Source organism: Stenella coeruleoalba (assembly GCF_951394435.1).
Source record: "Stenella coeruleoalba genome assembly, chromosome: 19".
NCBI lineage: Eukaryota > Metazoa > Chordata > Mammalia > Artiodactyla > Delphinidae > Stenella > Stenella coeruleoalba.
In genome coordinates, this window is record NC_137165.1 from 32803886 (window position 1) to 32821360 (window position 17475).

Below are 17475 nucleotides of genomic sequence, written 5' to 3' on the forward strand. Positions count from 1 at the left end.
TTTTTTTTTTTTTGCGGTACACGGGCCTCTCACTGTTGTGGCCTCTCCCGTTGCGGAGTACAGGCTCCAGACACGCAGGCTCAGCGGCCATGGCTCACGGGCCCAGCCGCTCCGCAGAATGTGGGATCTTCCCGGACCAGGGCACAAACCCGTGTCCCCTGCATCGGCAGGCAGACTCTCAACCACTACGCCACCGGGGAAGCCCAATTACGAATTTTTAATTGAGACTCTATAAAGCAGTTTAAGGATCACTGTAAAATTGAAGGGAGGGTACACAGATTTTCCATATATGCCCTTCCCCAGCCACCTCATTATCAACATCCCCCACCAGAATGATACATTTCTTACGACTGATGAACCTACATTGAGAGGTCATAATCACCCAATGTCCATAGTTTACATTACCATTCACTCTGGGTGCTGTATATTGAATGGGTTTGGGCAAATGTATAATAACATGTATCTACCATTATATCGTACAGAGTATTTTCACTGCCCAAAAAATCCTTTGTGTTCTGCCTATTCATCCCTTCCCTCTCTCCCTGCAAACCACTGTCAATCGCTGATCTTATTACTCTCTCCATAGTTTTGCCTTTTCCAGAATGGCGTATATAGTTGGAATCATACAGTATGTAGCCCTTCAGACTACAGCCCTTCAGTATGTAGTAATATTTAAGATTCCTCCTTGTCTTTTTATGGCTTAATAGCTCATTTCCTTTTAGTGCTAAGTACTATTCCATTGTCTGGATGTACCACAGTTTATTTATCCATTCACCTACTGAAGGACACAGTGATTGCTTCCAAGTTTTGGCAGTTATGAATAGAGCTGCCTCTCATCATTTGTGTGCAGGTTTTGTGTGGGCATATGTTTTCACCTCCTATGGGTAAATACTAAGGAGCATGACTGCTTGATCATATGGTAAGAGTAGGTTTAGTTTTGTAAGAGACTGCCAGACTTTCTTTCGAAGTGTCTGTACTACTTTGCATTCCACTGGCAATGAATGAATTCCTTTTGTTCCAGATCTCCACATTCTTGTCAGCATTTGCTGTTGTCATTTTTCCTGATTTTAGCCATTCTAATAAGTGTGTGGTAGTATCTCGTTCAACATGCATTAGTCTAATGACATACGATGTTGAGCATCTTTTCATATGCTTATTTGTTACATTTTAAAATAATTAATTAATTATTTAATATTTTGGACTGCATTGGGTCTTCGTTGCTGTGCACAGGCTTTCTCTAGTTACAGTGAGCAGGCGCTACTCTTTGTTGCGGTGAGAAGGCTTCTCATTGCGGTGGCTTCTCTTGTTGTGGAGCACGGGCTCTAGGCACGCGGGCTCAGTAGTTGTGGCTCGTGGGTTCTAGAGCACAGGCTCAGTAGTTGTGGCACACAGGCTTAGTTGCTCCGTGGCATGTGGGATCTTCCCAGACCAGGGCTCAAACCTGTGTCCCCTGCATTGGCAGGCAGATTCTTAACCACTGCACCACCAGGGAAGCCCCTATTTGCTACATTTTTGTCTTCTTTGGTGAGGTGTCTAAGGTCTTTGGCCCATTTTTAAATTGGGTTGTTTGTTTTCTTCTTGTTGAGTTTTAAGAGTGCTTTTTTGTATATTTTGGTTAATTCCTTTATCAGATGTGTCTTTTGCAAGTATTCTTTTCCCAGGCTGAGGTTTGCCTTCTCATTCTCTTGACCTTGTCTTTCACAGAGCAGAAGTTTTTAATTTTAATGAAATCTAGATTATTAATTATTTCTTTCACAGATGGTGCCTGTGGTGTTATATCTAAAAAGTCAGCACCATACCCAAGGTCATCTAGGTTTTTGCCTTTGTTCTTTTCTAGGAGTTTCATACTTTAGTGTTTTACATTTAGGTCTGGGTTCACTTTGAGTTTATTTATGTGTAGGTTGTGAGATGTGGATCTAGGTTCATTCTTTTTGCATGTGGATGTCCAGTGGTTCCAGTGCCATTTGTTGAAGAGGCTGTCTTTGCTCCAGTGTTTTGCCTTTGCTCTTTTATCAAAGTTCAATTAACTATATTTATGTTGACTTATTTCTGGACTCTCTATTCTGTTCCATCAGTGTATTTGTCAGTTCTTTTGCCTGTCATACTGTCTTGATTATAATAAGTGTTGAAGTTGGATGGCATAGTCCTCCAATTTTGTTCTTCTCCTTCAGTATTGTGTTGGCTATTTTGGATCTTTTACCTTTTCATATACAGTTTAGAATTAGTTTGTCAGTATTCACAAAATTACTTACTGGGATCTTGATTGAGATTGAATTTAATCTATAGATGAAGTTGGGAAGAACTGACATCTTAATACTGAGATACTGAGTCTTCCTGTCCATGAACATGGAATGTTTCTGCATTTATTTTGTTTTTCTTTGATTTTGTTCATCAGAATTTTGTAGTTTCCCTCCTATAGATCTTGTACATATTTTGTCAGATTTAGACCTAGGTATTTCATTTTCGGGGGTGCTAATGTAATTGGTATTGTGTTTTTAGTTCCAAAATCCACTTGTTCATTGTTAGTATATAGGAAAGTAATTGACCTTTATAAATGAACCTTGTATCCTCGAACCTTGATATAATCACTTACTAGTTTCAGGAGGTTTTTTATTGATACTTCCAAATTTTCTACATAGACGATTGGCAAACAGAGACAGTTTTATATCTTCCTTCTCAATTTTTTTTTAAAATAAAAAAATTTATTTATTTATTTTTGGCTCGTTGGGTCTTTGTTGCTGCGTGCGGGCTTTCTCTAGTCATGGTGAGCGGGGGCTGCTCTTTGTTGCAGTGCGTGGGCTTCTCCCTGTGGTGGCTTCTCTTGTTGCACAGGCTCTAGGCACATGGGCTTCAGTAGTTGTGGCACATGGGCTTCAGTAATTGTGGCACATGGGCTCAGTAGTTGTGGCTCGTGGGCTATAGAGCACAGGCTCAGTAGTTGTGGAGCATTGGCTTAGTTGCTCTGCAGCATGTGGGATCTTCCTGGACCAGGGCTCGAACCCATGTCCCATGCATTGGCAGGAGGATTCTTATCCACTGAGCCACTAGGGAAGCCCTCTCAATTTGTATACCTATATTTTCTTTTCTTGTCTTATAACATAAGGAAAGACATACAGTTGAAAAGAAATGGTGAGAGGGAATGTTATTGCCTTGTACCTGATCTCAGAAATCTTTTAAGTTTCTCACTATTAAGTATGATGTTAGCTTTAGGGTTTTTTTTGTAGATGTTCTTTCTCAACTTGAGGAAGTGCTCCTCTCTTCCTAGTATACTGAGAGTTTTTATCATGTATGTGTGGATTTTGTCAAATCCTTTTTTGCAGCTATTGATATGATCATGTGATTTTTCTTTCGTAGCCCACCAGTGTGTGATGGATTATATTAATTGATTTTCAAATGTTGAACCAACCTGCATAGCTGGGATAAATCACACTTGGTCATGGTTTATAATTCTTTTTACACACTGTTGGATTAATTTTGTTAATATTATCTTGCTATTATTTGGTTGAGGATTTTTGCATTTGTGTCCATGAGAGATATTGGTGTGTAGCTTTCTTTTAATGTCTTTGCCTGGTTTTGGTATTAGGATAATGCTGGCCTAATAGAATGAGTTGGCAGCATTCCCTCTGCATCTATCTTCTGAAAAAGATTGTAGAGAACTGGTATAGTTTCTTCCTTAAATGTTTGGTAGAATTCACAAGTGAACCTGTCTGGATGTGGTGCTTTCTTTTTGGAAGGTTACTAATTATTGATTTAATTGTTTAATACATCTAGGCCTATTCATATTGTCCATTTCTTCTTGTGTCAGATTTGGCAAATTGTATCTTTCAAGGAATTGGTCTATTTCATTAGATTATCAAATTTGTGGGCATAGAGTTGTTCATAGTATATTTTTTTAATTATCCTTAGCATCCATAGGCTCTGTAGTGATGTTGCCCTTTCATTTCTGATATTAGTAATTTTTGTCTTCTCTCTTTTTTTCTTAGTGAGCCTGGCTAGAGACTTACTGATTTTATTGATTTTTTTTCAAAGAAGCAGGTTTTTGGTTTCATTGATTTTTCTCCATTGAGTTTCTGGTTTCAATTTCACTGATTTAAGCTCTAATTATTATTATTTCTTTTCTTCTGCTTAATTTGGATTTAGTTTGCTCTTTTTCTAGTTTTCTAAGGTAGCAGCTTAGATTATTGACTTTAGATCTTTCTTCTTTTCCAATATATGCTTTCAGTGCTATAAATTCTTCTCACAACACTACTTTCACTGCCTACCATGTATTTTGATAAGGTGTGTTTTTATTTTCATTAAGCTCAAACTATTTTTAAATTTCTCTTGGGATTTTTTCATTGATCCATGTGTTATTTAGCCATGTGTTGTTTAATCCTCACATATTTTGGGATATTCTAGTTATCTTTCTGTTACTGATTTCTAATTTAATTCGATTGTGGTCTGAGTGCAGACATTGTTATGATTTTTATTTTTTTTAACTTGTTAAAGTATGTTTTATCTCCAGAATGTGGTCTGTCTTGGTAAATGGTCCACGTGAAGTTGGGAAGAATGTGTATTCTACCACTGTTGTATGAAGTAGTCTATAGACTATGAAGTAGTCTATAGACTACTTCAGTTATGTCAGTTATATCCAGTTGATTGGTGATATTGTTGAGTTCAGCTATGTCCTTAGTGATTTTCTGCTTGCTAGGTTTGTCCATTTCTGATAGCAACTCCACCTATGATAGTGGATTTATCTATTTCTCTTGCAGTTCTATTAATTTTTGCTCCATATAGTTTGACACACTGTTGTTAGGCACATACATGTTAAGGATTGGTATTTTTTTCTTGGAGAATTGGCCCCTTTATCATTATGTAATGCCCTTTTTTTTTTTTTATCTCTCATAACTTTCCTTTCTTTGAGGTCTTCTGTGTCTGGAATTAATATAGGTACTCTGCTTTCTTCTGATTAGTGTTAGCATGGTATATTTTTCTCCCTTCATTTACTTTTAATATATAAGTTTTTTCATCTCTAAAGTGGGTTTCTTTTAGACATCAAATATTTGGGTCTTGTTTTATGATCTTCTCTGACAATTTGTCTTTTAATTGGTGTATTTAGACCATTGATGTTCAAAGTGATTATTTATAAGGTTGGATTAATATTTACCATATTTATGACTGTTTTCTATTTTTTGCTTTTGTTCTGTGTTCCTCTTTTTGTTTCCCACTATTTTTATGCATTTTGTAGTTTATTGTCAAGGACCAACAAACAAAATCTGGAAATGCTCTATACAAGTGCTGAGGAGCTACAAAAGAGGGGTGGGGTGGAGGAGACACAATAATACACAACAGTCTTTTGAGGAGCTCCAGCTCTTCATTCTAACACTTGAACCAAGGAGAGACAGCCATCCTTTGTCACAAAGGCTGCAGAAGAATGGAAACCTCATTCAGTTTATCAGTTCTTAGGGCAGATACAGCAAGAGCCTATTTAAAGCTGAGGCAAAGGCCACTCGTGGTCTGCTGGGAGCCCCCATGCAAAGCAGAATGGATGCTGAAGGTGGTCCATGGCTGCCGGTGGTGGCTGGTCCCAGCTCCGTAGGTCCTGGGCTTCTCTTGATTCTAACTGACAAGCTTGTCAGTCAAATATAGTTGGCCAATGTGGACCTGTCTATGGATTATCCCAGGGTCTCTTTTGGCTTTATTCATTAGGGCTTGAATTTTTACAGGATCCTTTACATTCTTATTTTCTCTGAAGACATCTCTTATCCTCCTGATGGTGTAAGTTCTGTAGTTGTCGGCACTGAAGTGCTTGCTCTCCCTCAGCATTGCCTGGTACATATCCAGCACTCGTGCGTGGCTGGAGGCTGCAATCTCGGAACGAAAAAAACCCAGATGGTCTTCTTTGCAGAGGTCCCAAGTTCAATGCAACCTGCAGAACTTCTGCCACTGCAGGGAGCACCACTGGGACGCACGCGTGGGGCTTGGCCCAGGTAGTGGCCCAGGGTCTGGCCCAGGTGGGCTCTGGCCCTGTGCAGTGGCACAGACACTAAGTAAGTATTTTATTTGATTCCATTTTCTCTCCTTTCTAGCATAACCATCATATTCCTTCCCTCCCTCCCTCCCTTCCCCTTTTTTACTGGTTGCCCTAGGTTTTGCAATATGTATTTATGGCAAATCCAAATGTGCTTTCCCATAACACTATATCACTTCATGGGTAGTGTGAGTACCTTATAATAACAGTGTAATCTTAATTCCTCACTCCATCCCTTGTATGATTGCTGTCATTTATTTCACGCATATACAGTTGACTCTTGAACGGTGCAGGGGTTAGGGGCACCACCCCCCCAGCAGTCAAAAATCTGTGTATAATTTTTGACTCCCCCAAAACTTAAGTACTAGTAGCCTACTGTTGACCAGAAGCCTTACCAATAGATAACATAAAGTCAATTAATGCATATTTTGCATGTTATATGTATTCTTCCAATAAAGTAAGCTAGAGAGAGGAAAATGTTATTAAGAAAATCATAAGGAAGAGAAAATATATCTACAGTACTGTATCAATACTGTAAGTTTACATCATCTATAAGATGATGAAGCATCTGTCAATACCTACAACAATATTATCTTATATGTAAATGTTATATGCATTTCTAACACTGGACATCAAAAATGAAAAGATGATGTGAAAAAGAAATGTATATTTATTTAGAGGTATAAAAATTCATACGTTGATAATGAAAAAGCAGCAGTATGTTTACTTTATGGTAACTTAGTGTAATTGATACAGTTGCTTCACAGTAGCCTGACCTATACATGAATGATTGAATCATTTAAAATTGTAAGGCATAAAGTATTACAGTCATATTCATAATATGGTATTGGAAACATTGTTACATTTTTTTAAAAAACACTTACCTGTGATGATATGCTGATGTGCAGTTTCTCCAGTTATGAAACAGAGAGGAATATTATATGGTAATGTAATTCTTTGAAAGTTATAAAATAGTAAGAAAACTAACACATTAATTTTATATTAAATATCACTCACCTTATGCCTATGTAAGGATAGACTAGCATCTATGTATATTTCATGCATTTATGACATACCTTTTTCCTATTTATTTATTTATTTGTATTTCTAAGCTCCATGGTTCATCTGTGAGTTTTTTCAAATTCTTGCAAATCTTCCAAAAAATTTCCAATATATTTACCAAAAAAAACTTATGTAAGTGGAACTGTGCAGTTCAAACCTGTTTTAAGGGTCAACTGTATACTATTATTTATTGATATTATTGGTATTATTATTTTGAACAAACTGTTATATGTTAGGTCAAATAAGAAAAATGAAAGTTTTAAATTCATATTTACTATTCCTTTTTCCATGCTCTTTCTTACTTTATGTATATAAAGAATTTTTCCTCTCTTTGAAGAACTTATTTTAATATTTCTTGAAAGTTACTGGCAACAAATTCCCTCAATTTTTGTTTGAGAAAGTCTTTATTTCTCCTTCACTTTTGAAGGATAATTTCTCAGGGTACAGAATTTTAGGTTGGTGTTTTCTTTCTGTCAATGCTTTAAATATTTCACTCCACTCTCTTCTTGCTTGCATGCTTTCGAGGAGAAGTTGGATGTAATTCTTACCTTTGTTCCTCTGTGGGTAACTGGTTTCTTTCAGGATTTTTTTTTTTATCTTTGATTTTCTGTAGTTTGAAGATGATATGTTTACATGTAATTTTTTGGACACTTATCTTGTTTGGTGTTCTCTGAGCTTCCTGAATCTGTGGTTTGGTGCCTGACATCAGTTTGGGGAAAATCTTGGTCATTATTACTTCAAATATGTCTTCTGTTCCTTTCTTTTTTTTCCTTCTAGTATTTCCTTTATGCATATCTTAACTTTTGTAGTTGTCCCACAGTCCTTGGATATTCTGTTCTGTTTTTTTCAGATTTTTCTTAGGTTTTTTGTTTTCAAGCATTCTATTGATATATCTAGCTCAGAGAGTCCTTTGTCAGCCATGTCCAGTCTACTAAGAAGCCCATCAAAAGCATTTTTCATTTCTGCTACAGTGTTTTATTCCTAGCATTAAAAAAATTCTTCCTTAGGACTTCTGTCTCTCAGCTTACATTGCTTGTCTGCTCTTACGTGCTATATGCTTTATCCAGTAGAGCCTTTAGCATATTAATCATAGTTGTTTTAAATTCCTGATATGATAATTCTAACATCCCTGACATATCTGGCTTTGATGCTTGCTCAGTCTCTTCAGGTTGTGTTTTTTGCCTTTTGGTATGCCTTATAATTTTTTTCTTGTTAGCTGGACATGACATACTGGGTAAAAGAAGTTGCTATAAACAGACCTTTAGTAATTTGGTGGTGAGATATGGCAGGGAGGGCAAGTGTTCTATATCCCATGATTGGGTCTTAGTCTTTTAGTGAGCCTGTGCCTCTGGACTGGGAACTTCATAGAAGTTTCTCAGGTTTTTCACCCCCTTAGGTGGGACAGGATGGCTTGAGTGGACTGGAGTTGTTTTTTTCTCTTCTCCGATATAGAAGGGACTGCTAGACTGCTAGAGTTGGGTATTAGATTAGACTCCGATAATACCCCAGCTGGTTAGGCTCTGGTTAACTAGTTTCCCCTGAGGGCAGGCTTTGTTAAGAAGAACAAAGTGCCCTGGTATTTCAAAATGGTTCCTTTTCAACTCCCCTTACTAGGAGCACAAGGGTATATTTCTCTGATGTGTATTGTAGGAACCTGGTCTGGCTCCTGGACGTAAATGTCACAATATTTGGGAGCCCTCCATGACTGGGCACCCCTGGAATTTTTAACTCAGAGAGTTATGCATACTGAGCCTCTAGCAGTTCATCACTTACATTTCAGGTTTTGTTAGCCCAGCACTTGTTCCTGCACTGGTTTCCACTGGTGTCTCTGCTCCTGTGTGCTGTTACTCCCTGTATTCACCTGTCTGTCTCTCCAATCTTAAAGGCAATGGTTTGTCCTCCCCTCTCTTACAAACCCAGGAAAAGTTGTTGATTTTTCAGTCTTTTCAGCTTTTTACTTGTTAGGATGGAGTGGTGACTTCCTAGCTATTTATATTCAAAAATGGAAACCGGAAGTCTACCTTCGTTATTTTACATAAATTTACAAATCAGGAAAATTATTTCTTCCCTCATCTTCCTATTTGTTACTTCTGGTGCCCTTCATTCCTTTATGTAGGTTCGTTTCTATTTTGTATAATTTTTCTTTTAGCTTGAAAAGCTTTAACATTTGTAGTGCAGACCTGCTCCTAACAGATTTTTCTCAGCTTTTCTTTCCCTTCATTTAAAAAAAAAATATGATACAGTGTATGTAAGAAAATTTACCGTTTTAACCATTTTTTGTGTTCGGTTCAGTGGCATTAAGTCTATTCACATTGCTATGCAACCAGAATGTTTTCATCTTCCCAAACTGAAACTCTGTAACTATTTTTTTTGAATTTTATTTTGTTTTATATAGCAGGTTCTTATTAGTCATCAATTTTTTACACATCAGTGTATACATGTCAATCCCAATCGCCCAATTCATCACACCCCCACCCCCACCCCCACCCCCCTGCTGCTTTCCCCCCTTGGTGTCCATACATTTGTTCTCTACATCTGTGTCTCAATTTCTACCCTGCAAACCGGTTCATCTGTACCATTTTTCTAGGTTCCACATATATGCGTTAATATACGATATTTGTTTTTCTCTTTCTGACTTACTTCACTCTGTATGGCAGTCTAGGTCCATCCATGTCTCAACAAATGACCCAATTATGTTCCTTTTTATGACTGAGTAATATTCCATTGTATATATGTACCACATCTTCTTTATCCAGTCATCTGTTGATGGGCATTTAGGTTGCTTCCATGACCTGGCTATTGTAAATAGTGCTGCAGTGAACATTGGGGTGCATGTGTCTTTTTGAATTATGGTTTTCTCTGGGTATATGCCTAGTAGTGGGATTGCTGGATCATATGGTAATTCTACTTTTAGTTTTTTAAGGAACCTCCATACTGTTCTCCATAGTGGCTGTATCAGTTTATATTCCCACCAACAGTGCAAGAGGGTTCCCTTTTCTCCACACCCTCTCCAGCATTTGTTGTTTGTAGATTTTCTGATGACGCCCATTCTAACTGGTGTGAGGTGATACCTCATTGTAGTTTTGGTTTGCATTTCTCTAATAGTGATGTTGAGCAGCTTTTCATGTGCTTCTTGGCCATCAGTATGTCTTCTTTGTAGAAATGTCTATTTAGGTGTTCTCCCCATTTTTGGATTGGGTTGTTTGTTTTTTTAATATTGAGCTGCATGAAATGTTTATATATTTTGGAAATTAATCCTTTGTCCATTGATTTGTATGCAAATATTTTCTCCCATTCTGAGGGTTGTCTTTTCGTGTTGTTTATGTTTTCCTTTGCTATACAAAAGCTTTGAAGTTTCATTAGGTCCCATTTGTTTATTTTTGGGTTTTATTCCCATTACTCTAGGAGGTGGATCAAAAAAGATCTTGCTGTGATTTATGTCAAAGAGTGTTCTTCCTATGTTTTCCTCTAAGAGTTTTATAGTGTCCAGTCTTACATTCAGGTCTCTAATCCATTTTGAGTTTATTTTTGTGTATGGTGTTAGGGAGTGTTCTAGTTTCATTCTTTTACATGTAGCTGTCCAATTTTCCCAGCACCACTTACTGAAGAGACTGTCTTTTCTCCATTGTATATCCTTGCCTCGTTTGTCATAGATTAGTTGACCATAGGTGCGTGGGTTTATCTCTGGGCTTTCTATCTTGTCCCATTGATCTATGAAACTGTAACTATTAAACAGTAACTCCTATTCCCCCTTGCCTCAGCCGCTGGTAACTACCATTCTCCTTTCTGTCTCTGTGAATATGACTACTCTAGGAACCTCATATAAGTGGAATCATACAATGTTTGTCCTTTTGTGTCTGAGTTATTTCACTTAGCATGTCTTCAAGGTTCATCCATGTTGTAGCATGTGTCACAATTCCTTTCCTTTTTATGATTAAATAATATTCCATTTATGCCTGTATACTACATTTTGTTTATCCAGTCATACTTCAGTGGGTATTTGGGTTGTTTTCCTCTTTTGGCTACTGTGAATAATGCTGCTGTATGAACGTTGGTGTACAAATATCTATGTGTTCAAGTCGCTGCTTTCACTTCTTATGGATATATACCCAGAAGTGTGATTGCTGGATCACATGGTAATTCTGCTTAATTTTTTGAGGAATTTCCATCCAGTTTTCCACAGTGACTGTGCTATTTCATATTTCCACCAGCAATGTAGGAAGTTTCCAGTTTCTTTTTCTTTTTTTTTGTCCGTGCCTTGCAGTGTGTGAGATCTTAGTTTCCCAACTAGGGATTGAACCTATGCTCCCCACAGTGGAAGCACGGACCCCTAACCACTGGACCACCAGGGAATTCGCAGGAAGGTTCCAGTTTCTTCACGTCCTTGCCAGACACTTGTAATTTTCTATTTTGTTTTCTTTTCTTTTTAAATAATAACCATCCTGATGGATGTGAAATGGTATGTCTTTTTGGTTTTGATTTGCATTTCCTAATGATAGGGATGTTGAACATCTTTTCATGTGCTTATTGTCCATTTGTATATCTTCTTTGGAGAAATGTCTATTCAAGCCCTTTGCCTATTTTTTTGAATAGGGTTATTTGTTTCTTGTTGTTGTTGAGTTGAGTTCTTTGTATATTCTGGACATTAACCCCTTTTTAGATTTTACAGATATTTTTTCCCATTCTGTGGATTGCCTTTCATTCTGTTTGGTGGTGTCTTTGATGCACAAAGGTTTTTAATTTTCATGAAATCCAGTTTACCTTTTTTTTTGCTTTTGTTGCCTATACTTTTGGTAAAGTTTTATAGTTTCAGCTCTTATTTTTAAGTTTTTGATCCATTTTTAGTTAATTTTTATATATAGTATAAGGTTAGCATCTAACTTCATTGTTTTGTATGTGAGTATCCATTTTTGACAGCATTATTTGTTGAAAAAATTGTCCTTTTCCCACTGAATGGTCTTAGCACCCTGGTTGAGAGTTATTTGACTATATGTACGAGAGTTTCTTTCTGACTTTTCTATTTGATTCGATTATTTTTGTCTGTATTTGTGCTAGTACCACACTGTTCTAACATATTTAGTATTTCTAGTTGAAGTTTTGCTAGTCACAGTTTTGTCACATAATTGGTTCTTCTGTCAATTTTCAGTCAATGAGAAAATTTTATCTTGTGCAGTTATAACTAGTGTGAGATTGTTGTTGCTGTTGTTGCTACTACTAGTAATGTTCACTGAGTCTTCATTCTCTTTTGAGAATAAAATTGTGATGTCAGTATATCCTACCTCTGTATACATTGTTATCAACATTATAGGGAGTTAGTATGTCTATAATACCAGAGGAAGGCAATTTGGTATTTTAATTTTTAAAACTTACATTTTACTTATCTATCTTTGAAAAGTGATAATGTCTATGGTATAAAAAACAAGAAGAACAAAAGGGTTTATATTAAAAAGTCTCCCACACTCAGTTTCTCAGCCATTCTGTTTCCTGCCCCAGATGCAGCTATTGTTATTGATTTCTTGTGAATCCTATCAGAATTGTAAAAGCAAGGATATACATATAATATACAGACAAATTATATACATGGTGTACATGTACATACTCATATCAAACACATATATGTGTCTCTAGTCTCTCGCAAATAAGTGTGTTATCAAAGTCTTTGATCATTTTTCTGCCTGATTGGTTAAAAAATGCATCTCATACTTTTTTTTTTTCTTTGCGGTACGCGGGCCTCTCACTGTTGTGGCCTCTCCCGCTGCGGAGCACAGGCTCTGGATGCGCAGGCTCAGCGGCCATGGCTCACGGGCCCAGCCGCTCCGTGGCATGCGGGATCCTCCCGGACCAGGGCCGTGTCCCCTGCATCAGCAGGCAGACTCTCAACCACTGCGCCACCAGGGAAGCCCTCATACTTTTAATGTATACTTCTCTTTCTTGTTATGAGGGAGGTTGAGTATCTTTTCAAATAATCTGGTTATCTCCTGTGTCAATTAGGTTGTTGGTCTTTTTTTCTTTTCTTTTTTACTGTTTTACAGGGTTCTTCAGTATTAAATTAGGCCTTTATTTGTGTTATGAATTCCAGAACAGCGTTTTTTTAAAAAAATAACTGATTTGTTCTTGGTCTTTTGACTTTGTTTATAATGTTTGCATTCCAAATTCCTTAATGTATCTAGTTCTATTTCTGGACTTTTCTATTTTCTTTTTCATTGATCTATACTGTTTTGATTATTGTAGTTCATTAATATTTTATGTGTCTAGTTCCTCTTTATGACCCTTTTATTTAAGATGTCTTGGCTATTCTTGCTTATTTTTACGTATGTACTTTAGATTTAACCTATATAGTTAACAAAATATCCTTGATATATTTTATAGATTATTTGGAAGAGAACTGACTTCTTTATGATAGTAAGTCATCTACTTAAGACCATGCTTTGTTTCTGATGTTTTCTTTATTTCCTTCAGTCATGTTTAAAGTTTTCTTATTTTTTTCAGCTTTATTGAGGTATGATTGACAAAATTGTAAGATATATAAAGTATACATCATGATGATTTGATATACATGTAGATCGTGAAAGGATATCCCGTATCAAATTAATTAAGCATCCTCTTACTAACTTCTTAAATGTATTTTTAAGTTGATTTTTAAGTTGATTCTTAGTAGTTTACCTTTTATTTCTGTGTAATTGAGATTTTTTCTTCTATTACATTTTCTAATTAGTTGTAGTTTTATACATAAAGAATATTAGTTTCTCTTTGTTTCCCCCAAACCACATTTACTGTCGTTGTTGTTGTTTTTTCCTGAGCCACATTAATGAATTCTTCTATTTGTAATAGTTTCAATACATTTTCTCAGGTTTTCCAAGTATACAGTCATATCTTCTGTAAATAATGATCATTTACCTTCTTTCCACTTTTTATAATATCTCAGGAAAAAAGTGTTAAGTATAATAATAGTAACAGATTGAATGATCATATATGCTGAAAGAACAGATATAAACTCAGATAGTCCCAGGCACCCGGGAAGTATGGTCATCCTTGTCTCATTTGAGACCTTAATGAGAGTGCTTCTAGTTTCTGTAAGTAAGCATGATACTGGCTTTTGAAACCTTTTACATATGTATATAAGTTATAATAGTAAAACATATAAGTTATATATTTTTTATATATACATTATATGTTAAATGACATAAATTATATTATTGATTTAATTATATATTAATCATATATTTTTTTTTGTTAGTCATTTTATTCCTATTTTGTTCAGCATTTTCATCAAGGATTAATATTAAACTGTAAAGGTGAATAAGATTTATTTTCACATTTTATTTTTTAATATGTTAAAAGTGTATTGATAAATGTCCTAATACTGAATTATACTTTTGTTCTTGGTTTTTTGGTTTTGTGTGTGTGTTTTGTGTATGTGTAGAAGAGTCCTATTTGCTATTACATTTAGAATTCATTGTTTTAATAATTCATTAGTTTCATTTTCATCAATGGTTGTTCTGCAGTTAGTTGTGGTTTTGGTGTGCTTATGAGAGGAGGTGAGCTCGGGGTCTTTCTACTCTGCCATCTTGGGCTGCCAGATAATATTCATTAGTGATATTACACCAAATCTAGATAAACTGAGAGAAAGTTTATCTAGATCTGGTTTAGGATCAATGTTGTATTTGTTTTATAGAAACATATTTGTAAATGCTCCTTATTTTTAGAATCTTTTTTTTAGGAAATTTCATATACGAAGCAGAGAGAGGGCAGAATAATGAACCTTCTTGTGCCCATCACTCAGCTTTAACAATTATCAATATATTTTACCTCCCCTGTTTGTTTTATTTACCCCTTGCCGTTTTTTTTCTTTTCTTTTTTGGGGGAATCAGTGGAGGAAAGGGTGAGGGACTAGAATATTTTAAAGCAGCTATCAGACATCATATATCTATTTACCCATAAAACAATTTATATATTTAAAACAGATAAACACTTTAAAAAACATAGCAATGGGGCTTCCCTTGTGGTGCAGTGGTTGAGAGTCCGCCTGCTGATGCAGGGGACACGGGTTCGTGCCCTGGTCCTGGAGGATCCCACATGCCGCGGAGCGGCTGGGCCCGTGAGCCATGGCCGCTGAGCCTGCGCTCCGGAGCCGGTGCTCCACAACAGGAGAGGCTGCAGCAGTGAGAGGCCCGCGTACGGCAAAAAAACAAGCAAACAAACAAAACCCATAGCAATGACATTTAAAAAGTAATATTATAGCTGGAAAAAAACAGTAATTCTTAGTCTAATATCCATCCTGGTTACAATTTTCTTGGATTGCTTAAAAAATGTCATTTTAGAGTTGGCTTTTTAAATATCAGAATCCAAACAAGGTATGTGCATGACATTTCTTTTAAGAGAGGTGCCATTTATTTGTTGAAAAAACTGTGTTATTTGTTCTGTGGGATTCCTCATATTCAGGATTTGTTTGAATTTGTCCACCTGGTGTCGTTTAAGATTGTCCTCTATCCCCATATTTCTAGTAATGGTAGTTAGGTCTACAGGTTGAATTAGATTCAGATTTGATTTTGTCCTTGTTTTTTTCTTTTTTGTTTTTCAGAATAACACAAGTCCTGTATGCTTGCTATTAACATTACTCAGGAGGCAAATAATGTCCAATTATCTCTCCTTGTAATAATAGATCAGTACTGTGTTTTGATGTCATTTGATATTTTTCTACATCATTTTTAATGACTACATTGCATTCTTTTGAATGACTGTTCTATAATTTCTAATCTCTATGACTGGATGTTTAAGTGAGAGTCTTTTTCATTTACGATGCTAGTTACTTAGTGGGTTTAATTATTATATTGAAGATTCAGAGACGTTTTCAATTTAGGAAAATTCTCTTGTTATTTCTTTGATATTTCAACCCCTGACTTAATCAGGAGTGATTTGCTTTTGAAGAATTAGAAGCCTACTCCAGAAGGATCAAGCAAGATATACAGCTGCCCTATTGGAACTGAGAGGTTTTTAGGCAGCTTCTGTCTTCTCTTTGGGGCCTCAAGTGTGTCTTTTCTGCCTCTGTGTGCAGAGTTCTCTCATTTTTTGTAGATTTTTTCTGGATACTTATTCTCTGTTATATGACCTTACCATCACATCTCAAAATGAAAGGCTTAAAGTCTATGAAATGTTCTGGTCTGTTCCCTGTAGTTTAATCAACTCAGTCTAAATGACCCAAATACAGATTTCTAGGAAAGTGAATCTTACTGGTCTTGCTATATTTGGGAGTGTGTTTGGGCTTGGTCATGTGGTATTAATGTAGATATTGGGTCTGCCTTTTCAGCAGGGGCTATAATTGATGAACTGTTTTCAGAATAAAGAGTTGAGCACGTGTCTAAAGAGGTGCCTAGTATAACATCTTTATCATATATACTAAATTCTTACATATATGAGAATATATACTATTTTTAACCATCTTTTTTCTAAAATTTTTTGGTTATTCTCACTAGTTTATTTTCCAGATTAAGTTTAGAACCCACAGTAATAATTAATTAATTGTTAATTTTAACATTGTCTTCATCAAGTAATATAGGTATTTGAAACAGGAGGTTTTAAGAGAGTTGAATACAGCAAACTGAAGGGTTACTCTATTAGGATAGCATCTATGAATTTATTTATTTTTTTCATTTATTATTATTGGCTGCGTTGGGTCTTCATTGCTGCGTGCGGGCTTTCTCTAGTTGCGGCGAGCAGGGGCTACTCTTCGTTGTGGTGCGCGGGCTTCTCACTGCGGTGGCTTCTCTTGTTGCCGAGCACGGGCTCTAAACGCGAGGGCTTCAGGAGTTGTGGCTCCTGGGCTCTAGAGTGCAGGCTCAGTAGTTGTGGCGCACGGGCTTAGTTGCTCCGCAGCACGTGGGATCTTCCCGGACCAGGGCTCGAACCCGTGTCCCCTGCATTGGCAGGCGGATTCTTAACCACTGCACCACCAGGGAAGCCCAGGATAGCATCTATGAATAAAATTCTTACTATGCGGATTTGAATTCCATTGGAAGTTTGGCACCAGACTGAACACTGGTCTAAGTCAAAATTTTCTCTTTAGTCCTGTGGTAATATTTAAAATCTACACTTCTGCTATAGTAGCTGCTAGCCACATGTGACTATTTAATTTAATTAAAATTCAGTTCCTCAGTTGCACTAATCACATTTCAGGTTCTCAGTAGCCACATGTGGCTAGTGGCAAGTACATTCAATAGTTCAGGAAAAGAACATTCCACCATCGCAGAGAGTTCTATTGGGTAGTGCTGCTTTAGAGGCTTGTATATTGATAATAACTTGTCTACTAATTTTTAAAAAAATTTTTAAAATTTATTTATTTAGGCTGGGCCAGGTCTTAGTTGTGGCAGTCAGGATCTTTGTTGAAGCACATGGGATCTTCATTG

The 17475-nt window shown here is 36.5% G+C and overlaps 2 protein-coding genes across 6 annotated transcripts in view; one reads left to right on the forward strand and one right to left on the reverse strand.

Annotated features, from left to right (window-relative positions):
- Window positions 1-17475, forward strand: part of BRIP1 (BRCA1 interacting DNA helicase 1) — a 209132-nt gene that overhangs the window by 38790 nt on the left and 152867 nt on the right. The gene's annotated exons all lie outside the window — the stretch shown is intronic.
- On the reverse strand, window positions 5599-6290 carry LOC307177905 (LYR motif-containing protein 4-like; the record flags this gene model as incomplete). The annotated part of the gene is made up of 1 exon (XM_079905412.1): window positions 5599-6290. Exon 1 carries the CDS (start codon window positions 5815-5817, stop codon window positions 5599-5601), a length of 219 nt encoding a protein of 72 aa, XP_079761538.1. The 5' UTR covers window positions 5818-6290.